The sequence below is a fragment of the Cinclus cinclus genome, chromosome 11 (genome assembly GCF_963662255.1).
Source record: "Cinclus cinclus chromosome 11, bCinCin1.1, whole genome shotgun sequence".
Taxonomy (NCBI): domain Eukaryota; kingdom Metazoa; phylum Chordata; class Aves; order Passeriformes; family Cinclidae; genus Cinclus; species Cinclus cinclus.
In genome coordinates this window covers 15,847,877-15,872,187 of record NC_085056.1, presented here as the reverse complement: position 1 = coordinate 15,872,187, position 24,311 = coordinate 15,847,877, and the positions used below count along the sequence as shown (strand labels likewise).

Genomic DNA, 24,311 nt, shown 5'->3' with positions numbered 1-24,311 from the left:
CCTTCCAAGACAATTTAATAGGCATAGCTATCCTCATTTTTAAAATTCAGTTACAATTCTCACGTGTAGTTAATAATAAGACAACACTCTCCTCGGAGAAAGGAAAAATTTCATGCAATTAAAAATGCTAAAACATTGAGAAAAAAATTTCTTACCTTAAATGAAATGTACAGTAATGTAATTATTGGTACAGAATACTTAAGCACCTGTGTCTATGAGAAATTGAAAAAAAAAATGGTTATTTTGAGGGTATATTTAATAAGACTTAATTTTTAATGTATTGATATCTGAAATATTTAACATGCAGTGGAATTTAAGAGATTGAATTTTACCCTGATTTTATTTTCAAGCAAAACCCTAATTACAGACCCATCACAGAAGATGGATTTATACCTTTAAATCTATATTCTACAAGGTGGAAAACACTGTTATTCAATATAATTTGACTGCAAAGGTCTTCTCAGACTGCTGATGATTTCTTAATATGGAGATTATTTTAGTAAAATTGTGGTTATTTTTCATAGCCACATCTATATTGCCATCTAGTGTATTCCAATGGAATTGTTTAATATAGAAACCACCAGAAAATCCATTTCACTTACTAAATGTATACAAACTTACAGCAAAGATACCTGGTTTGAGAGAACTACGAACAATATTCAGCCCTGAGCCTTGACTCGGTTTGGATACAGTCCAAAACCCAGTGGATGAAATACTGTGGGTACAGTGCTCACCCTGTGGGATGTGTAGAGATGGAGACACTTGAGGATGAGTTTCCAAACCTCTGTACTGCACAGGCCAAAGGATGCAAATACACACATGTGGGATGTCCAGAGGTACTTCATCCTGGAAGAACACAAGCTTTTCATGATCCTCTGGAGCTCTGCAAAGCTGCTTCTGAGAGCAGCTAATGTCTAGGGAAATTCTGAACACAGTTTCCTTGGACTTTCAGGCCTCTGCAATAACTGAGTACAGGACTGACACTGCACTTTGCTATGCACTCTTGAGAACATCTCTGTTCCCAAACTTCCATTCTTTATGGCAGAATTCTGGGAAATGCCTCGGTCTACAACTAGAAACACACCGGGGAGAAAAAGAAGGTTCATGATCCCATCAGTTTCTGGTCAACATATTTTACACTCTTATAAAAATATACTCAATCATCTAAACTAGCCCTTAGTAGAATAAAAAAAAAAAAATACCTCATTGTGCTTAATGCCAGACATCCAAAAAGAACTGTGTGAACTAAGCTATAGGCAGCATCAGGCTTCAGTGTCACTGTGTATTCTCCCATTTTTTCCTTTAACTGGACTTGATTTGAACCACTAATTGAAGAAAAAAACAGTGTTATATTAAGTTCTGTAACATACTTCATATAATTATCTGCATTTTAAAAACCACCAAATCTTTCTGAGGCCAGAAACAACAACCATTGCTGTGAGTCCACAATCTTCTATTATATCTATGATATAATTTAGCCTGATGCCACCAACTTGGTGCAGCATCAGATTTTTCTTTACATGTGCAGATTTCTGGAAATGCAATGGGTTGAAATGAGCTGGATTAGAATGAGATAGAATTGTTTACAGCAAGGCAAGCTTGGGTTCTTGTTTGAAGCAGCAATGTTCATGAGGGGCTCTTGATGAGACTGAAGAATTTAACTGTGATTTGTGGGGTTGTGCTGGTCTGTCTGGATGTTACTAAAGCCACAGACTGGAAGCAGAGTTAGGGAACATGAGCCTGAAAGGAGTGGTAATTGCTTGAGGTGTCTAGCCTTGTGAATTTATGTGGAGGGCCCTTCAAAAAACAAAAAAGAAGCTGCTTCAGTGTGTGTGGTATTTTTTTTTCAGGACAGGTGTTTAAGTGAGATAAATAGATAAATGCATTAAAAATTAGGGATGTGTTTGGGATTACATTTAAGATCGCAGAATATAAAAGTTGCAGAATATTTATTTTTAAAACTGACTGATGCAGTAAGTTTTTAAAGAGGCTGGTTGAATAGTACCAAAATTATTTACAGATGACTGACATGTGACAATTACTACTGTAATATGTAATTATCGTAACATAGTTTTGGAATGTCTTGAATACTCTCTCTTGCTCTCTCTCCTTTTTATCCAGTCCTCCCTAAAATCTATCATAGTGACACCAGTCAGGTGACACTCCTTGAATTTTTGCTTTATCAAGTTTTATATGATCCCTTCTACCTTCTGCCCAAGTGTATATGTAAAACTAAGACCTCTATAATGAACCTTTTTTTTTTTTTTTCTGAACAGGAGCTCTGATTTTCTTCTGTGTTCTGTAGGCACCTCAGAATCCCACAGATTAGCTCTAGGAACTGCCAGCAGTGATGCACAGTTACAGCTCCTGCTCCTTCACACAGATCACAAGGTTCAGCACAGACTATTCCAGCTCATTTCTGGGCAGTTTGAAGATAACACCTGGGAAATCTGTGCTTTGGAATGCTTTGCACAGGGAAAATAGGATGAACTAAAGAAACTAACATTGTTTTAGACAAAGACATCCTACCCCTGCTTTCCTTCATCCCAAAAAACTCAACCAGCATTATACATACTGCAAAACTTCAACAGCAAAGAGCTCAACTGAATCTAGGGAAGGATGCTTCTTTGTTTACATTTTTAGTGTCAATAGAAGTTACTTATTCTGCTTGATTTCTCTGTTATACATCTCACTCCTCAGTAGCTGTGCAAAGCAATCCTGTATTTGCTGCTGTGTTCACCTGTCTGTTCCTCAGCCAGCTGAAGAAAATTGGCAAGAATGTGAATTCTCTTAAAACTGTATTTACCTGAGGTTCCGAAAGGCAACAATTACAGCTGCTACTGTCAGGAGGAAGAGAACAAATCCATAGATGTAGAAAAGTAATGTACTGGAGAGTCTTGAAAAAGTATTTAAAGGTAGTAAACCAAAGGCTTCTTCACAAAGATACAGGTTAGCATCAAAATCTCTAAAAAAAAATAAACACCTCTGTCCATCACATATTTCATAACTCGATGACAAAAAAGGATCAAAATTTCTTTTTTCCTCAAGAAATTATAAAGTCAGAGTTGTGCAGATTGTTCTTAGGGCAAGTATGACATAAACATGAGGTAAAACTCTGTGATTTATTGCACACATTTGAAATAAGAACAACCTGAAGCTTCAATTAAAGAAGTCAAACAAAAAAGTAAAACTGCAGCTAAATCATACCTTGTTGCTCCAAATCCAAATTTTGCTTTCAGAAATTTGAATATATGCTCATCTGACTCAAGATTAAGAATTTTCTACAAAGTGGAGAAATAGAAAGGAAATTATATTTTAAATATCAAAAATGTCACACAGTGAACAGCTTTTTTCATCATTTAAATGTAACTGTAAAGCAACACAGGCTTACTAAGATGGGTGCTTTACAATCAAAGAAGCATTCAGTTTTAACTCCATTCTTTGGAAAGAAAATTCAGTGAAAAACTTTGCAAATGCTCCACAGTACAGATCTACAACTGATATACAATTACAGGTGAGCTTCAGGTTAACACCCATTATTTGGTGTTAATTTATGAAGTTTTCAAGTTTATATATCAAAGATTAGCAAAATGTTCTTTAATTTATAAAATGCAGTTTCTGAGATGCAGAGTAATCTCACTGCAGTTTTTATTTGATGACATTCCTGTAGATGGTCAACAAATAGCTTTTAAAATAATACAATGTGTAATTTTTGATATTAAAAATTATTTGCCTACCTTAATTAATTTATTTATTAGGAGAGTCAAGCACAAGACTAGTAGAACATGGAGGATAAGTTTCCCAAGCCTATTAAGCAAGCCACCCCTTTTTAGGTTTTTCTACAAAGAAGAAAATATTAGTATTTTAGTCCCTTTTTTTTTTTAATGTATTTGGAACAAGAGCATCACAAGCTATTTGAAACAGCAGATGTGCTAGTCCTGAGCAGCACCAAATTTGCATAGGAGTCATGTAAGCAAAAATGGATATAGAACCAAGTACCCAGAATAAAGATATACTTCTTGCACAAAACTGAAGGGACAATGTCATAAAAGCTTTGATCTGGCAGTTTTGGCAGCAGTCCTCTTGTACTTACAGATTATTCCCTGATTTCCACAATATTGTGTGCCTTTTGAAATACCCACTCATTACACCTTCCACCTACACATGGCAAAGCTATCTTCTGTCTCTGCCAGCTGATAGGATTTTGAGCAATCTTCCAGTAAAAAGCTCCAGATCCAGATGAGCTGCTCCCAGGCAACTGGGAATAGGTGCAGACAATAGGAATGGCCTCCTATTTATTTATTCTATTATTCCTAATGGAATGTAAACTCCATTATTGTGGTCAGAGGCTGTCACCAATGCCAGAATCAGAAAAAAAAGAACTGTAACTACAGTAAAAAACCCTAATCTTTGAGAGAAACAATGGACTTCAGGAAGCTGAACATGACATGAGCCTGATTGTCCTAGTCGTTACAGATTATTTTGCTGGAGGCAGAACCATAAATTCAAGCCAAGTCCTGCTGAAACAGGTGTAAAGTCCATTTATGCAATTTCTTTTTCAGGATCCAAACTGCAGCTTGCACAATCATTAATGTTAATAGCAATCATGGAATTATGATGTCTGATGTGCTTGGTTAAGCTGCAGTTAGTGTAATGGAATTAATTATTTGATCAGGCAATGTTTGAGTTGCTATATGCTATAGTAATTCCTCTAATTAATATTAGCAAATGCAAATTATAATGCACCTAAATTACTCATTCACACACACAAACACATATATATTTATATATACTCTCTATTTAGTACTACAGAAATATTTTGGTACCTACCTGGATTGTTCTTGCTATTAAGACAGAAACATTAAAACTTATAAGTAATGATCCAAGAATCATAGAATTGAAGAACTGTAGGACACAGACCAGCAATAATCCAGAAATCTGAATTATATAGAGCCATGTAACCTGTAACAATAATGAGATTTTTATGTCTACAAAACTTTACAGTCATAGCTGCTTTTCAGTATCAATTATTTCTGCAAAGAACATATCATCTTGCAGTAAATCATTACATTTAAAGCCATTACTATATCCTTTTTATATTTATGTCCTGAACTACTTAGGTTAATATTTTTTCCCATTTTATACTTAAAGAAGCTTGATCTTATGATCAAGCAGATAAGTAACTGCAGTGTGAGGAAAGTATTTATTACTTATATTTGGAAGATGTCTTTATTTTCTTTAGTCCAAGAAGTCTTTCTGTAGCCTCTGTGATGTCTTTATGCCTGAAGAGCTATGGCTCAGTGCAGATCAGCAACCAAACATCACCTACCTTCTCAAACTTTTCAGTAATAGTTCAGTATAATCCCTTTTGGGTTATGCTGAACTATTATCAGTGTTCAGCTCAATGTAAACAGTAAACCCCAGCTGATTTTCTGACACAGTGGTACCAAAATATACATTTTACCTCACATAAAGATCCCAAGTTCAGTCTTGTGTTACAGCAGTGGTGTAAATCAGTATCAAAGAGCCCAATAAACTCCAACAGTTCTAAGTAGTGCTTTTTTGCAAATGAGTACAGACACAGTGGTGTGATGAGTCTGTTTTGGAATCACTCAGGATGAAGCTGGTCATTTGCTGACTTTAAAGGTAGCTGACCAGTCACATTAAATGTTGACTTCAGCTTGCAGCTGCAGATATAATGAAGAGTTCAGAAACCTAAGTAAGCCACATTTATCTTGATATGCAGGCATCATACTAATTTTCAGTTAAATTAATACAATCAGTAAGGTTCAAGTCTGTTTCAAATTTAAAATGAATTTACATTAATTACTCTTCATCTCCTATAACCTTTCCAAAAGTTATAACCTTTTTCAACCAGAGCAAGCTTGCATCATGCCTAAAATGATCTTGGTAGAATTTCACAGCAACATTAAAGTCAAAGCCAGCATTTTCATCTTCTAAGTACATCTCTGTTTTGTAAGATTGACTGTCAACGATCCCTGACCTTCTTAGTGAGAGTTGTTTTATTTTCTGGCTTATCCAGCTCAGCAACACAGGAGGGGCAATACTGTTATTTTGTGGTGAATGTCAGTGCAGGCAACACAGCTGCTTCCCCACAGCAACCTGGTGTTCTGCATCCTCCTCCTCTGTACAGAGCTTGGCCCTGACTGGCAAACGAGGATGCACAGTGCTTGAGACAAAATTCATACACTGCTTTGACTTCAGCTTACAAAGATTTCCTGTAGTACTTTTTTCTTCTGGCAGCTTCGAGAGGCCATGCTAAAGCTGTGGTATCAAATCAACTGTTAGGATGGTGCTTGGAAGTGTCAAATAGTGTCTAAATAAAAGTAGACAAAATTAAATAGAGATGAACTACGGGAAAGTGAACAAAAATCAGAAATGTGATTGTTTTCATTATTCACTTTTACACTTGCAGGGTACATACTCAGTGATTACTTCAAAGCACAAAGGCACACTGCACCATCTGTATTACTCTAGGCATCCAGGCCACTGGTTAGGAAAACATCTTCAAAACTGTTTGCTTTGTGAAGGCAAAGCAACAAAAGTAGATTACTTCCAAAGAGAAAGTTACCTTTGCTGTGGGAAGCATGTCCAAGCAGTCCAGTGTGAATAATGCCAATGCTTGTATCAGCATCATAAACTGGTTAAATTGCCAAGTCAGGCTAAAGAGAAACGTTGCCATGAATACAGCCATGAGTGTGAGCCTCTGGAAGGAGGGAAGAAAGTTGCATTTTACTTTATAATTTCCTTTGATAAAACACAAAAAAATCAAGCAAAAAGAAACCCCAACGAACCCAACCAAAGCCCACCTTAATCTAATTTTACTGTAAAACCACTTAAAAAACACTGACTTTTCTAACTGCAATAATAGCTTGGAGGATAACAAACATTTTATTAGAGTACAAATTCTTGACTTATGCCTGTGTTTTATCACTGTAATACCATTTGCAAGAAAACAGTGAGATCTCAGTTTCAAACCCCAGATTAAAATGCAATACATATTAGACTGTATAAACAGCAGTTACTTGATCAAAATGAGGAGTAGTAACTTAAGAACTGTTGGTCAAAGAAACTGAATTACCCATTTGCTTTAATTCTTGGAGATCAGGACAAGTTTATGTGTCATACCTGTTAGAAATACTCACTTCTTGAGCAGGCTGTAAATGAGTTCTGAGAAGGTATGTGATGGCTGCTATCTGAACAGCAAAGAATGGCAGTGCCCAGTTCTCCCTTAAAGGAATGGTGAATTCTACCCTTGTAGTATCCACTCTGTACAAAACAGAGAGGTGCACAAATTTAAAATCAAGCAAACACTTGATGACAGACAGCTTGCAACGACAGGCATCTTTGTGCTATTTTAACTTCTTATTTTTAAAAATGGAGGCTCTACACTCCAGTTCCTTCAACACACCTGGCTCTGAAAATAAATCACTATGAAGGCTCTGCAAGTTATCCATTGTTTCTGCATCTCAAATGATGTACTTCAGCTTCACTAACTGTAAAAAAAATATACTATGGATTACATCTTACTTATGAAACACAGCTTGGGTAATTTAGAAATGACAAATACACCCCGAACTAAATGCACTCCCAAAACCCAGCTTGTGAATTTCCACATCACAGGTCATTTTACTTCATTTTTTTGGTTTTCAAATGCACATACAAGAATGTAAACAGAATGTAATTTTCACTGTGATCCCAATGACTTGAGTTTGAACACAGTTTAATTGCTTATGAGCTTCGGGTCATTTTTTGATGCTTTTGAACATAAGAAGTATGTGATGGAAGAATTTCACAAAGGTCATTTGCTAAACCTGATTTAAAAGTTGAAGAATAATTCTCTCTTGGTGTAGAGAAAATATTTGCTAAAAAGCCAAGTAAGCAACATATCTGATACATGCTTAGCTGGAGGAAGAATGTATCTAAATGCAATTACTCAGTAGCCTCAGATGCAATTCATCTGGACAGAAAGTCTTTATCCAAATCCACTCCATGCATGTATTATATTGCATGAAGGAAACAAGCTCTCGTCGTTCACCAATTATTAGAAAGACAAATTTGCTCCAAATATTCTGTAAATGGAATAGATGAGCTCATGAAAGAAACGTGTGAAATACTGTACACTGCATGTGGCTTTTAATTACTTTTATATTTGGAGAAAGAATCTCGCCTCCGTACACCTGTAATTATTAAGCAGTGGATGTACTTGCAGATAAATTCCTTTAGAGCTGCTCATTAGCAATGAAACATTTCTGGTAGAACCAAGACTGGACTTTTCTTTTCTTGAGTAATTTACAGATAACAGCCAATGTCACCAGTCTTAGCTTCATGCTAGCAGCTTAATTGTGGCATAAAGCCAGTTCTTAGGTTTTTATCTCCAAAGTCAAGTGATAAAGCACTAGAACAGCTCAATTACCATGTTTTTCTCTGAGGCTTAGTGCAGGAGATGGCTGCAAGAATAAGGGGAGAGAGAAGCTGAACTTCAGATGAGCTGAGGTTGTGGAAGGAACCCCTGGAGGCAGGTGTGGGGCAGTGAGGAGACGCCTGAAGGGCTTCCATACAGATGTCTTTAACATCTGAGAGACCCTAGGCTGGAGAAGACAGGGTACATCACCTGGAGCTCCAGACACACAAGATGTAGTCCACTTTCAGAAACCAATTTAAGACAGAATTTTCTACTCAAACTTCCTGAACCTTTAAAAACCCAGTCTGATACATCAGCTAATTTCTGATTATTTTCTAATTATTTTTATTATTTAAATATTTTTTCCATTTTCTGGCTAACTGGAGAGAGGCCTTACAGTTTCACGTTTTGTCCAATTAACCATGCAATTAAAGCTTTAATGCCTTACCTCTGAAACTAGGTAGAATTTTAGAAAGACTGAATGTTTAATCACACTTACCTGTTTGTAATATACCAGCAAGCTGCCAACAACCCTGAAAGCCATGTTCCACTAAGAAGCCAGCTTGTTACATACAGAGCAATGACATAAACTGCCTGAAGTCCAAACAAAGTGTAGATATAAAAATAAACAGGCTCTAGGTATTGCTGTAAAACACAAGAATACTGATGTTGACATTCAGACACTCACTGGGGGGGATTATACTTAGTATTAATTAAGTTTTGCTTTTACAAATTAAGAAGGTATCGGGAATATTTCTAATTAGAAAATATCTACAAAGGGGAGCTATGATTCACTGCGCAATCTTCATAATGCACTTACAGTCTAAAGCCATAAATAAATGCCTACCTGAATTGGAAGAATCCTATACAGAATGCTGAGAAACACCTCCTGGTAAACATTCATTCTTTCAAGTATGTTAATTGTCCTCACAGATTCAGTTTTATTGTCATATACTAAACCATGTAAACCTTAATGATAAAGAGAAATTGAAACAGGAGATTGTCATTTTCCCCCTCCATCTTCATTTGAACAGTGAATAACTTTTTCAAAGGTATTTTAGGATCTCTCATCAGAAACTGCAAACTTTGAGTCAACGATTCAGAACATATTACCTCTGAATCAACATGACCTTCTGAGGTCTTCAGCTTCCCTGCTTCAACTGTGACTCACAGTGCTAATTCAAGTACTATATATTTAGTAGTGTATAAAACATTTATTTTTATACTTCCATCCCCAGCATAGAATCTGTGGTACATTCTGGATCCTGAAAACTGTTCTTGGCACTACTTTAATCATAGGTGAAGTTAATATTGAAAAATGTGTAGTATAAGCAAAATTGCTAGGGAGCAACAGTTAAATATCTAGAAAACATGATACTGTCTGAGAAAGGCCCATCACTGTATATGACTTCCTTGGAAGCTGCTCCTTTTGTCATTTATTGTCCAGGAACACAGCAAAAAACATTGCCCCTTCCCAGAAATAGCTTATAGCTCAAATTAAACAAGTGAAGAATAAAAAATGTAAGTAATAAACTGAATAAACCAGCAAGCTGAAACCTTAACAGATATGAAAGTTGTCCCTCAAAGTGATTGCCTTCATCAGCATGTGAAGGTGTGGCATAGAAATCAAAGCATCACTGTGAGATTTATTATGTCCATAACTTAGTGGCTCCCTGGCATAGAAAAGAATAAATCTGTCTCCAACACAATTGTTATACTATCTTTCATAGTTATGGTATGCCTTGTTCTCAATTATATTTGGAAAAAAAAAACCCAACCAAACCTACAGTCAGCTGCAAAACTTACTTTACAGTTTACAATACCTTGCTGTATAGAAGCAGCCTGAATCATCTGTTTGTAGTAGGAATAATAAAGTCCACACTCAGTTCTGAATGAAATTTCTCTTTCGACTTCCTGCAAGTGAAGTTCAACAGTAAACTCACTTTGCATTTGCTTTTCACCATCATCCAAAGCTGCCTTCAACTCCAATTCCAGCTGCACCAGAGAAAGTGACCTCCAGAGAGGCTTCAGTCTTTGGGTTTCATATTCTTATCAACTTAGTTCAACTAAAGGTAAACATACACGGACGGATTAGGGTGAGGCAAAGGCTGGGGTGGAAGTGACTCAACTGGGGAAGTGTACATGCTTTTTGTGATTCTGATATGCTGCTTGGAAACATTTTGTGCATTTCACTATTTTTTGTAATATGACAAGCTTAGGTTGGCACAGTGGCCCACAGCTGGACTGTAAAGCTGCATATCCTTGCTTTGTGCATTTAACCTTTTCTCCCAGATGTAGTTATCCCATTGTGTTCCATGGCTTTGCCAGCTCAAGGTTCAATTAATTCAGTGTGCTATGTGGGGGCTGCACCATAATGCCAGGGATATTTCAGCTGGCAGGGGATGCTGCTGCCCACTTGTTCAACACTGCTTCTTGCAGGAAGCCAGCTGTCATCACTCTCTTAAATTACAGGTGAAGGGAAAAGTGACTCTTTACTTGGCTATAGAGCTAGGTGAACTTCTTATTTCTAATTAATAATGTTTGAATTACTTAAACGGGGTACACTTCAAACCAGGTACATTTCAAACTATGCCTTTTTCTTGGCTGATACTGCAGCAGGTGGAGTCTAGTAAGATCTGAAAGCTCTCTGCTTTGAAATACACCTCCTTTTGTTACCTCCCTAGTAGTGAAGACCTAATGAAATTTAACAAAACCACAGCTTTGGGCAACCACATTAAAACAAAGATGGCATGAACAACCAATTTGATGAGAACTAACAGTCAGAACTGCTCTATTATTAGTGATCTTTTTAGCAGTTTGCATAACAACATCCCAGCAAACATATCTCCTAAGCAGTAAGCTGGAAAACATCTCTATCCAATTAGAAAAAGTTTATACTGAGATTTGAAAATCCAGTGATAACTCTGCATGTGGTATATGCAAGTCACTAAAAATTTGTGTGGTTTATAAAAATGACCTTATGAATTCATTCTGTACAAATGAATGAAATAAAAGTATAACAGAATATTAATTTTTATATTCTATATATTTATTTTTTAAAAATAATTTTTCAGATCCTTTTATGAATGCCGTTCTTGTTAATGAGATCTTGCACAGAACCCCAAGACTTTCAACCCTCTTCTACAGTCCCAACTCTCATGCTGGAGAGAGAAGAATCAATTCTATTTCAGAGCTAACATAAAGCTTCTCTGCTTTACTGCCCAGTACAGGTTCTTATCTTAGAGCATGTGTTTTATTGAAGCCAATCGTTGACAAACCAATATTAGTTCTGGTCTGAGAAAAGTCAATAGATAAAACCACAAGTGATTCCATCTAAGTTCACAGTAACACTCTCCAGCTGCCCTGTGACATATAAATCATCATCACATACTTAGTAAAATTAGAATGCTGGATTTTGAACAAGCTCAAGTCTCAAATTCATCACTACTGAAAAGTTTTCTAATACCAAAAAGTGGCTGACTCTTAAATGCTCATAAATGGAAAAAAAAAAAAAAGGAATGCTAACATTTGGAATTTATTAAAGGGGAGAGAGGAGTCACAGAGGGGGATCTAATTAGCAAAAATGCATTCAAACATGATTAATTTGCAATCCTGGCACCAGCTGTATTCAACCAAATGCTATACTTTATGAGACAAACACTAGTGAGTTTTACATCTGTTTCATGCTAAGATAACATCTGTTCTATTCATTCAAAATACTTCTCCAGTTCTACAGCAATTTATACTTTTCCTAGCATTCCATGTCAATAAAAACATACAGACTTATGGGTAAACACTGTAAGAGCACATGCCTATCTGTCTGTATATTCACTTTGTGAGGTTGTAACAAAGAAGTTATCACTGTTCCAAGGGAAAAATAAAGAACACTGTCCTCTGGGACACAGAGAGCTGCTTATTTCAATTTACAATGCAATTGTATCCTAATAGTATTAAGTATTCACAACCAAATACAAAGGACTTTCTCTGAAGGGCAGTGCAAAATTGTAGAGCTTATGATTGCTCAAACTCCTTAAGCAAGTCCTTCAGAATGCTGAGCAAGAAGCCAAAGTCTGAGTTGAGTTTTTCTAAAAATAAGCATAAATAAAGCTTCAATTACTTTTCTTGTTTTGAGACAGCTAAAACAAAATTTGTGTAATTGAAACTATTTATTAGTTTTTCAATTTAAGACCATGAGGATTTGAAAATTTTCTCAAGTGCACAAATGGAAACTCAGCACACACAGCTGTTCAATGTTCTGTTCAATGAGCCCAGTTGAGAACAAACCTTCAGTAAAGGTATTTAATCCTTGGACAGCTCTCCTGGCTGGTTAACCTCATACCCATCTGTTTGAGTGGTGTGTTCCAGATCAGATCTGATCACCCCTAACACCTCGACAGGCACTTCTGTGGAAAAGTACTGCCAAAGTCCTGGATGCCCTCCTTCCCTTCATGCCACAGCATCCACACTGTACAGTTCTCATTACCTGCTTTTCTTCATAGAATCACTGAATGTTTGGGGCTGCCAGGGACCTTAAAGCCCAACCAGTGCCACCCCCTGCACTGTCCCAGGGTGCTCCAAGCCCCAATGTCCAACCTGGCCTTGGACACATCCAGGGATCCAGGGGCAGCCACAGCTTCTCTGGGCAATAATCTTTGGTATGTATTCAAAATGTAAAATGGGAAAATATGAGCACTTAACAGTTCCTAAATCCTCACACAGATCCTAAATTCTTACAATTTTATATTTTCATTCTAAAGATTCTAAAGACTTATAATCTTGTATTTTCATTCCTGACTTCCTGCAAGCAACAATTTTATTGAAGGAAAAATCAATAACAGCATCTAAATTCTTACTCAGAAGGGGTGAAGGACAAGGATGCTCTGAAGTTTATGTGTTTTTCTTACAGTAATAATTTGCTGCATGGCCTTGACTCATTCCTGTTCAAAGTTCCTTCAGAATTTGCAGCTGAACAAGCAATGCAAGGGCTGACAGGAGAGGAGGCCCCCCATTTTGTGATTTGCATAGCAGATTCTGTTCCCAAAAGATGTCACACTGGAGGGGCAGCCACTAAACTGCTACTGAAAATCACTGAAAATAGACAAGCCATTTCAGATGTGTTATGCCAGAACATTTACAGAAAACTGAGAAAGGATTTTTGGATAAGAAATCTGTTTTGACTTCCACCATCACAAAGAGAAATGTTTGTTGGTTTAATGTATATGAGAAGGGATTAAATTTTTTTTCTTCAAAATTATTTCATCAAGATAAGTGATTATAACCTTTGATCCCTGCTGGAAGGGGATACAAACACAGCTTCTGACTATGTGTGCTGAATCTTTTCTGTTTGTTTTGTTTTTTTTTTTTTTTTTTTGGTCATTCTTTCAGAAAGTCTTGAAATAAAAAAAAACCCAAACAGCCAAAAACAAAAACGGAGCAATTGTGTGCCTCCTTCATTGCATAAACCACTCTTCAATATGTCCTTTTTCAGTTTTTGTGGTAAGAAAACAATTGTACATCTTTCTCCTGTGACCATGGCTAATTGATAATAGCAGACACATTTACCAGCAAACAAGAACAAGACTCACACACAGAGCAGCAGCTGAAATCAATGCACTGTTGAAAGCCATATTCAAAATACAGCAAAACAGTTTCACAACGACCAGACAGTTTTTCTACTTGGGTGAACCATTGCTGGAAGACACCCAAAACTGAACTGGCTTTCGGTGAACTGCAATTGAAATTACAGAAAGGCAATCACTGCAAGTGTGTGTGCAAGCCCTGACTCCAATTATTTAGGAGTTAGGAATCATGACTTTGCATAATAAACTTTTTTACTTCCAGTTTTTGGGGCTGACTATGACTGCATAAATTTTAAATATGCAGTTGCGGTGTTCATGCATCAGTAGGGTCTTCAGAACAAAATTCCACCTTTTACACCTAAAAGGTGCAGGTACAAACATCTGCCTGATGCAAAAGTATCAGAAAAACACTGCAGACCTTCAAATAGAAGAGTATATTCTTAGAAAAGAAAAGATAACAAAACAGGTCTCCCATTACATCTCTGTATTAATTAAGCTGCCACAAAGACCCTTCTGGGCATGAATTCATATCAGCTGACTAACTGTATCTTATTGGATGAAAAGAATAAACTTCAGGGGAATAATACACTTATATAATTTTAGTATCAGATTTCAGCAACATAAATCCTCCAATGTACCCCATTTACAGCCATTTCAGGGTGACTGAAATTTGCAGTTTAAAATGTATGGAAACAGAACCAATTTAGAATTTTTCTTTTCTATGTTGCAGAGCAGTGGTGATGTTTAATAATGGCATGGGGGTTAATAAAACATTGGATGTGCATTTGTAATGCATCCTTTTATTCTATGTTATGTTTAATGAAAATATAATGAAATGAGATCACCTCTGCATTTCACTAAGTAAGGCATGCAATAGTTGTGGGGCAAGGATTAGACTACAGTTCTCCCTTCTGAGAATCTGGGCAGGGGTATGAACTAAAATAAAACTTACTCTTTTCTAACTTTTGGAAAGTTCAGTTAATACTTGCAAAAGTATATGCTTTGGTCAAACTGTAAAATGTTAGAGAACAAAGCAAAATTTCCACTTATTTTCCCTGTAATTTTTGAGGGTCTTGTCTTTTTTAGTATATAGTATGTGCTGTAATGAAAAGATCAGCCAAATCAGAAGTGCTGGAAAACATGTACATGCCCCTGGAGAGATCACACTCCTACACACAGGCACAGAGACATCTGTGGATTGTTTTACAGGCATTGGGATGAGCCTTCCTGCCTCAGCTTTGCAGGAAATTTCAGACTCGTCATAGGCCATCTTCCCTTCCCATACCACTCCTAAAGCAGTATTTTGTTTAAAATGAGCACTGTAGCCACATGCATGCTCTGGTGGAGATCACATCCCACTGAAAACAGGACACTGTGAGACCAGAGTACGTCTGCAGTTCTTTCTCCTTTACCCTGCTGGTAGATAAACTTAATGTTTTTTAGAATCTTTCCATCAAATTGGCTGAAATTGCTCTTGTTGCAGTGTTACCAGCTATCCATCACCTTCACGGGATGAAATAACAGCTACAGAAACAACAGAATCAGGACTACAAAAACCTAGAGGAGATTATTTCAGTTTTGATATCTAGTGGCACTCTAGTGTACTTAAAAGGAAAACAATAACTATCAAATAAAACAACTGTTTCACCCATGGAGGGGACAACTTAATTACAACTACAGAACTGCTTGTTTCAGTGAACTCTGTGCTCCTCTGGGTCAGTCTGACAGATTAAAACAGAAGTATCCATTATGTTCATGCATTACAACGAGTCCATGCCTGCTTGTACTTCAAAATACACAACATCTTGAAATTATTCACTACTTGCTTTTGGAAGGAAAAGGCAAACCCAAGGTGTACCTTCAATACATTGTGTACAATCTCTCTGTATGACCAAGGGAAGATAAGGGTGGGCACAACACAGAATTATATGTACAATACAACAACAACTGGTGTAGTAAATGAAAATTATTTGTATTAGGGGAATACAAATGTTTCTGGGCCACAAAAAGTTTGCAGCATAGAAAAGACATATTGCAATGCAAGTACTCCAGTTAAATATATGTACTCTTTGAACAACACAATACACAGACCTAGCAGAATGGATTTGAGGCATTTGAAAGGGAAATGACTCACCTGCTCTCTTCTCTAGTTAAATTTAGCTGTGGGTACAGCTGCATTATTTTCTCTGCAGTGATTCTCTGAAAAAACTAGTCAGTCCTGGGTCTTGGGAATGGTTGGGTTTACATTAGCAAATGGCAGAAATACTTTTTGAGGTTTCCACATTTAGGATGACATTACATAAAATCAGTATTGAATACCAAGAGACTATCCCTAAACTGTGTTACAATATTACAGTGTAAATACCATTCAAGAACTGCGTGCCAGGATTCTACATATTGTTTCTTTCAACTGTTTTTATTTTAATTTTGGATAAAAGTAAGATTATTACAGAAAACCATACAGTAAAATGTTGAAATTCTATCGAAGATAAAGATCAGTTTTTGGAAGAACCATAGCTACAACTCAGACAGGAGCTCTCTAGCAATATTTTTAGAGAAAAAATTGGGGACAGGTATTTATAGAACTGATGAAGTATGGTGGGAAGGGAAGCACAGCTTCTTTAAAATTGAATTTTTAAAAATTAAATATTCTGGTGTTGAGTGGGTTACAAGACAAATACACAAAAAAAATGAAACTTCAACTAATGCTCATATTAATACTCCACAAAACTACTGAAGAAACTAGGAAAATGATTGTTACCTTGATATTGGAAAACCACAGGTCATTTTCATGTAGTGTAGCCACATAAACAGAAGTAAGAAGTCCAAGAGAGATGGCAACAATTCCACCAACAGTTATTGACAGTATGTTCCACAGCTTACCACCTGGAGGATCTTGGAAGAAAAATATTTCAGTCTGTAATTGTGAAACATATTATTGAACCTATAGGGATTTTGGAAATCCATTTATCCATTGCCTATGCTAGTGCAGTTTACATTCTGCAGGTAACAGGACACCTGGTTTTAACACACCTTTATGGGGATGTGGTTTTTATGTTCTTATCTAGGAAAATCAGAATATTTTATTTACATACAAAATGAAATAAACACACTTTAATTACTATACTTTAGATTTAAGAACACCATGATCCTATACAAGTTTGTCTCAATGACATAACTGATTTGTAAACCTGAATTGGAATCTTCCACAACTTTTTAAATTCAAGCAATACATGATGACAGACGACAAAGCAAGCAATTCACATCTCCTTCACAACTCTTAAAAAGAGCTGCCTTTCTGGGGGAGGTTGCTCAGGTTTTGTAAAAAACAACAGCAAAAGTTCAGAAGCCTCACTAAATACCCACAAAGAAACTGAACAGCAGCCCAAGCAGCCTTTGATGATGGTGTCATGCTCTGAAGTGCAGATGGGCTCCTGCTGACACCGGAGCAAGGTCAGGGATGGGATGATGGCAAAGAAAGGATGTGTTCTGGGTACCTGCAGGCCTCCACTGGGCACTGACATTCCTGCAGCTTGAGTTTGTTGGGGCTTTTGTATTTGCAGTGTTAATGTAACATTCAATATGGATTAGTGATCTGGAATTGCATCTTTGAAATGGCTATTTTAGACTCTGTGTGACATCTCCTTAAGGGTTCCAACTATGTGATTCCATGGAACTGAGGGCTGGGCTGCAGGAGAACTATGACCACTTGCCCTTTTCATATATAGCCCAAGTGTGTTTGTGCAGAAACAACAATGAAACTTTCATCTGCCCAAATGCAGAGAAACATTTAGAATTTAGACCAAAATATCCCTTAAAATAAATTAATCTAAAAATCCTCCCCAAAAAAAGGAACTTTGTGAACTCTAGAGCTGTAATTCCTCACAAAATGTTGTCAGAATTTCATTACTTAAACAGATCCTGGAATTAAGACACTTAATAACTCTCTTTTAAATTTACCTAACCAGTGTCCTATAAATTAAAAAGCAAAAGTTCAAAGCTAAATTCAGATTTTATATGCAACCTGCCTATTTTTAAGTACATTTCATCAGTTGTCCCTAAATCCTTTTGTTATCAATGATTTGGACTGGGATTCTTTAGAGAACTTTGGATGGCAACATACAACCTGAGAGTGTGTCACCAATAATAATAAACTGAAAAAAATGTTCTCACCAATTCAAATTAGGATTTTAAATCAGAGATAAGACTGACATGCAACAATCTGCATGAGACCCTCTGTCTTATCCATTTAATTCTGCTGATACTCAAGTATGGAAATGCATTTGGCACATACCTAGTTCTGAGTTGTGCTTAGGACAGAACAAAACCCAAACACTACTAAAAAGCCATAGTGTCACTTTGTTTTCCATTACCCACCAGGTGGAATTTTCCCATCAGGCTTCACATTTGTCTCCTCTGAAGGCTGATCTTCAGCTGCTTCTGTGCCTTTTCCAACCCTCCTCTGTCTTATGGTTGTCATGATGTCAGTCACTTTAATTCATTATTCTTCAGCCTGACTCCTAAATGGACACACACAAGCAATGCATCTTCCTACACAACAGTCACTTGATACTGTATGAAATACGTGAAAATAAAACCACATCTTAACTGACATCACAGACTTTGACTTCTGTAACGTTACTGTACATAAAGTCTATCTTATCAAAATGCAAGGTTTTTCTTTAAATCTGTACCAGTCAGCAAATGAAAGTACAGAAAACGTTATCTTAGAATTATAAACATTAACGTTCACCATTTTATATACTCTTAAACAAGGTTTCAGAATGATTCATTATTTTGACTGCCCTCACTTTTGCAGCCCTTGAGTCAAAACACACACTTAGCTCCCCTTTTTTAAGAAATCAAAGCTCTTCAAAGAAAAATTAGTCTTTTCAGTACATTTTAGTTGTGTGCCTAAAATATGAAGCCAGTAATTTAAATCCTGGCTTTCAGAAAAACCCCAAAAAAGGGAGTCAAAAGATGCAAAAATGATGCCAGAGAACACTTGTGTTATAAATAAGCAGAGAGAGCATTAAAAGAATACTCGATGTTTTACACAGCACAGAATTTGTGAACATCACAAGACGAGAAGCTCAGCCACTCGTTGCCCTGTCAGCTGCCCGGTGCTCTGGGTTCCCTGAGCACAGCACTGCTGCATTCTGCACCTGGCAGTCGGTGCCATCCCACCCCGAGGCACACATCTCCATCCCAGCTCCATCCCAGCTCCATCCCAGCTCCATCCCAGCCCAACAGCTGCTCCCTGCGCTCCGCCGCTGGAACCGGCTGCTGCTGGCAGCGCTGCGGGGAGCAGCCTCAGCCGCACAACTTTGGTTAAAGCTTCTGCAGCCGATCAGCTTCGCCTCCTCCTCACACACCTGGCAAAAGCACACGGGGAGCTACGCGAGCTCACGCTTCGGAAGAGCCGGTCTGCAGCACACCTGACAATGAATTAACAAAGGCAAGATGCTCATCCAAACTCCGCTCTCCGAGCGCGGTGCCAGCGCCCCTCACGCGCCGGGGCGGGCAGGTCGCACCGGGCCCCGCAGCCGCGGAGAGCCGGGGCAGGGCTGGGCCGGGGCAGTGCCAGGGACAGGGCAGGGCCCAGGGACGGGGCAGTGCCAGGGGCAGTGCCAGGGCAGGGCTGGGCCGGGGCAGTGCCAGGGCAGGGCCGGGGCAGGACTGGGCAGGGCCCGGGTCCGGGCCGGGGCAGGGCAGGGCCCGGGGCTCCCCGCGGCCTGCGCGGCCTCGCCGCGGCTCCCCCCGCCCGCCTTCCCGGCCCCGCGCCCCGGTACCTGCGGTCCGTGCTGGGGAGCGGCCCGGGCCCCGCCGCGGACAGGGACAGGGACAGGGACAAGGAAGGGAAAGGGAAGGGGAAGGGGCGGGCGCGGCGCAGGGTGCTCGGCCCTGCCGGGCGGAGACCGAGAGCCGGGGCGGGCACAGCCGCCCGTCACAGGCCCGGCCCCCCGCCCCGGCCGCCTCTCCATGGCTGCTTCGAGCTCGGCGGGGCGGGCCTGCGGCGGAAATCCGGCACGGCGAGGAACTGCGAGGGGTTCGAGCCGTGCATCCAGTGCGTCCCGTGCATGCCGTGCCGGGAAAGGGGCCCTGCGGCCCGGCAGCGGGGCCCGCTCCCCACCGAGGGTCGCGCTGTCCCGGCGGGGAGGAGGCTTTGCTAAAATAGTGCCCCAGAATTTATTTGTAGTGGTTTTTTAATGTATGTCTCACGGCCGCCCCTCCGATATTTGCGAGATGTGCCATATATGTCCCGTGTATGTGCGATTTTAAAATTGAAATTGGAGGTGCGAGTTCTGCTCAACGCCTTACAAGCTCCACTGTATTTCTTGCTTAACTGTACCATAAACGTTTAAAGGGAGAAAAGACCTTTTGTAGCTGGAAGATAACGGCAAAACTAGACTTTGTTCTAGTTAATGGGTACAACCTAGCCCTGCACTAACTCTTTATTGTATGTTTTATTTGCACTGTCTTTAGTAATTGTAGAAAAAAAAACAAACCATGTCCCATGAAGCCATAACCAACAAACCAACTGCAGCACCTATCACAGAAGGCTGATTTCCCAATAATCCATACAAATTCTGTGGAATTGTTGGGGAGAGGGTTCACTTCTTCAGGACAATATATAGTTGATTCTCCATTATGATTTTATAGTGGAGCAATGCTTTACTTTTTTTTTTTTACCTCTCTAATTCCACGACCTTGGTTCATTGAAAAACTTAGTATTTGGAGCAGGAAGAGCAATATTCATAGAAATTCATAGAAAGTGTGCTCAAAGACAGGAAGAAACCTATGTTGTAATCATCCTGGTCATTCTGACCTTTGAAAGCATTGACACTAGAAATCAGGAAATTTTTCAGTATCTGCTCTGCATGCTTATTTTGTTTTTTAAGTATTTTTTAGAAGCAACAGAATTAATCTTACTTCCTCTGATCAAGCCCTCAAAGTAGTTAAACATTTCTACTGTAAATCAATTTACAGCCATACTTCTTTGGGTTTTAGGTTTGTTTTTTTTGAGCAATAAGGCAGGTCATACATTTGTGGGGAGTGCTTAAACTAAAAATGAAAACTAAATGAATACAGGCCTTACCATGGGCATTAGATTTACCTTCCTTTGATCACTGCCACATCATGGATGTGTTTGTTGAAATGAACACATTGTATACATACAAGAAATTCTACAGTGTAGATAAACACCTTGAGTGTGCGTAGGTTTTGTGTAAAGGTGATAATGTGCTTACATTTCCAAGAAAGGGGATGCTGTGGAAGATATTTCCTGGAATAAAAGTTCTGCTTATCCACTACTTGTGAAGAGACCAATGCAAACTAAATTCTACAAGAACAAGCAGTTACAGAAATGGTTTAGAAAACATTATCAGTGAAGAGCTTTAGAAATCCCTGAGAAGGGGGGAGTTGTCTTAACTCTCCTGTGTTTTATGTCAGCGTGCATGGCTGTAATGGATTTGTGTGTGATAAGTCACTGTGCTCAGCTGAAGTTTTCCCTTTTGTGGGGAATGATTGCACAGGACTGACATTCCTGAAGTACTAACACAACCTACACTGCAGAATAGTGTTACTGGAAGTAAAAAGTTTCCATAATATAAATGTGCTACACAGCCTTACACATTGGTAATGTATCTAAATGCTCAGCTATCACCTTCCTTCTGAAATACTAACACTTGCTGTTCAAGTTTCAAATTGCAGATTAGATAGTAGGGGAAATAAAAAAAATCCTTAATTCTGTATATTTTAACAAGTCATTTCCTGTTGCAATAACTTTTAAGTACAGCACTAGGAAAAAATTGGAGTTATTACTTAACATATTCTCACTGAAACAATTTATTATTTAGGCAACATGTCTGTTGATAAAAATTTAATGTATCAAGTTATGAGAATACAGAAGAACTAAAGAGCTTCCAGATGGATATTAACACCTGAAAATTGTATTATAAAATGTAAATTAAAAGTCACCAAACTGTAGCTTGCAATCAGTAATACTGATGATTATATCATTACTGTACTGTTATAATACTTTTGCAATGTTGGCTTCTTACTTTCCAAAATAACAAAAAGTGATATTTGACAATATTCTGTTAGCTCATTCTGTTCCAACTAGATCAAAGTAGTGGAGTGTTCGTGGTAGTACCAAGTTACCCATAATCCCAGCAAGTGCCAAACATCTAGAGACCATTGTGTACAGGAAATGGTTGGAAGAAGCTTTAAATTCAATTTACCTCTGTTTTCTTTTGGATTGTCCCATTCAGTACTGTAAAAAGAGCTACCATGAGCTAGAAAAGCAGGAGGACTCAAGTTCTGCCCCAGTAGATTTTAAGTCTAAACCTGCAATGTCTTGAGTTGCTGTTCAGCAGCCTTTTGGTAGGTGACAAACATATCAAATTTCTGGGTTCTCACTTTTCTCAGCTTTTAAAGCTCTTCAGGGTCCTGCTGGGTAAAAAATCTTGGTTTTACCAACAGTGAATTTCATTACCTAGCTAATCTTAGGTTAGTTCTAATGGTGCCTCCCTTCCCGAGTGGCTCTGTGTGACAGCTCCTCTCCAAGCATGCCTCGAAGGGATGCAGAACAAAAGCTGCCTGCGCTACATCAGCTTTCTGCAGCAATTCCAACCCTAAATACTTGCCAGAGATCTAGGACAGAGTGGGTGAATGGCACTGCTATGTGGCAGGGCTCTCCCGAGTCCCAGGGTGTTGGAATCATCACGGGACCCGTGGTGCTGCCCCGTCCCAGCCTGTTGGGGATCACGCAGCACCCCGTCCTTTATGGGGAAGGAACTTCTGGTGAGCCTCTTGTGCTTTGTTCAGCTGAAGGGAGGAAGGTGTTTCAGCCCAGTCAACAGGATAATGTCTGGATGCCACATCCTACTACAAAGAGCTTTTTTTCCCAGGTTTTGCATTGGAGGAAATGTGAAAAAGCTGCATGGCACAGCGTTCTGCAGTGTTGGAGCTAAACCCATTTGTAGTTCCAGCTTTTATTTCAACATATTTGGCACAGGGCCCTAATAATAACAAGAAAATGGCAAAAGATTTCTTGTTTATGTAACTGTAAAACCATGCTGATACCAGCAGTGGGTATCCTGGCCATACTCTCTTTTCTCCCCAGCAACACCAACTGACTTTATTTTTTCCTGAGAAAAGCTAGGGAAAAAAAATTGGAAGAAAAGCTCCAGCAAGGCCAAAAATATTCTGTATATTTAAAAATAGGTTTCAATATATGTTTTAGCTTATGTGATGGAAAAGCAAAAGACAATCACCTGAAAAAAGCTGTTTAAAGCTTTCACTCATTTAAATTATGGAAAAAAATCCTACCAGTTTCATTATGAATTTTGAATTTGCAGTTCTTTCCCTCAGCATGGTGCCACACTGACTGCCTGCAGGCTTACAAATATTTTGACTTAATAGTTTCGCATTTCTTCACCACAGTTACTTTGATAAAACTTGTATCAGCAGTATTTAAACTAGTAACAACTAACACTAATAATTTCATACAACAAGAGTAAGAAATGGCAGTAAAGTATTTAAAATACTTTTTCAATCACAAACAGATTTCCCTCTCTCTAAACAGGTTCAGTGTTTGGATTTTCCATATTCATAGTTCATAAGAGGCCAAATAAAAGTGACTAAAGTGTTTAACAAAAAAAAAGTTTATTACCAAAATACAATATTAAAGTCAATACGTGACAAACTCCTGTAAAGCAAAATAAATTATTCTACCATTGTACAGTATTCCAGAAGGTAGTTAAAAGTAGTACTACAGACTTTGCTTCATCCTTCCAAAGAGTCACCTATCAGGAACACAATCCTAGAGAGAGCTTAAGGCATGCAGCTTAATGTGCTGGATAACTTCATAAAACAAAACTCATCCTATTTAATAAGATACAGTATCAGAATTAACTGAAATAACTGCAGTCTTTACATGTCAGTTTTCTAAATTTTTTTATGCTTTGGCTACAAAAGCAGTGCCATAGTGTTACAATACCTTTTCTTAAAAAAATACATGTATTCATGTCAATGAATATCAAATGCAAATGTAAATTTCTATTAAATATATCTTAACAAATGTTACTTTGAGCACCAACTGTACATTTCTTCAAATGATTAAATAAGTGCTTATGAAAGAGGAAAATACAGTAACTCTGACTGAATCCCACTATTTTTCCAGGTCAAGCATAAATTGGGAAGATGAAATATGCACCCATTTTTCAGTACAGCCAAGTATGAATGAAGTTTGCTCTTTAGTAGAAGTACAGGCATTGCAAACAAAGCTGCAAGTTACATTTTGT

General features: G+C 38.2%; 1 protein-coding gene across 7 annotated transcripts in view; it reads right to left on the bottom strand.

Annotated features, from left to right (window-relative positions):
• Positions 1–19,863, bottom strand: part of DPY19L3 (dpy-19 like C-mannosyltransferase 3) — a 38,185-nt gene extending 18,322 nt beyond the window's left edge. For 5 of the 7 annotated variants that reach the window (XR_009933540.1, XR_009933543.1, XM_062500202.1 and 2 more), the window contains exons 1-16: positions 19,797–19,863; positions 19,380–19,442; positions 18,382–18,524; positions 16,766–16,899; positions 10,249–10,339; positions 9,273–9,394; positions 8,925–9,070; positions 7,167–7,290; positions 6,593–6,727; positions 4,831–4,962; positions 3,738–3,839; positions 3,208–3,281; positions 2,807–2,965; positions 1,203–1,325; positions 735–846; positions 156–212 (exon numbers count right to left, since the gene is read on the bottom strand). Coding sequence is in view for 3 of the 7 variants with exons in the window: in XM_062500202.1 (XP_062356186.1) it covers positions 156–212; positions 735–846; positions 1,203–1,325; positions 2,807–2,965; positions 3,208–3,281; positions 3,738–3,839; positions 4,831–4,962; positions 6,593–6,727; positions 7,167–7,290; positions 8,925–9,070; positions 9,273–9,394; positions 10,249–10,339; positions 16,766–16,899; positions 18,382–18,484 (1,614 nt within the window). In the remaining 4 variants the exon portion in view is untranslated. Of the gene's footprint in view, positions 1–155; positions 213–734; positions 847–1,202; positions 1,326–2,806; positions 2,966–3,207; positions 3,282–3,737; positions 3,840–4,830; positions 4,963–6,592; positions 6,728–7,166; positions 7,291–8,924; positions 9,071–9,272; positions 9,395–10,248; positions 10,340–16,765; positions 16,900–18,381; positions 18,525–19,379; positions 19,463–19,796 lie in introns of those variants that run through there. The other 2 variants (XR_009933542.1, XR_009933541.1) reach the window with 2 other exon arrangements.
• Between the last annotated feature and the right edge of the window lie 4,448 nt (positions 19,864–24,311).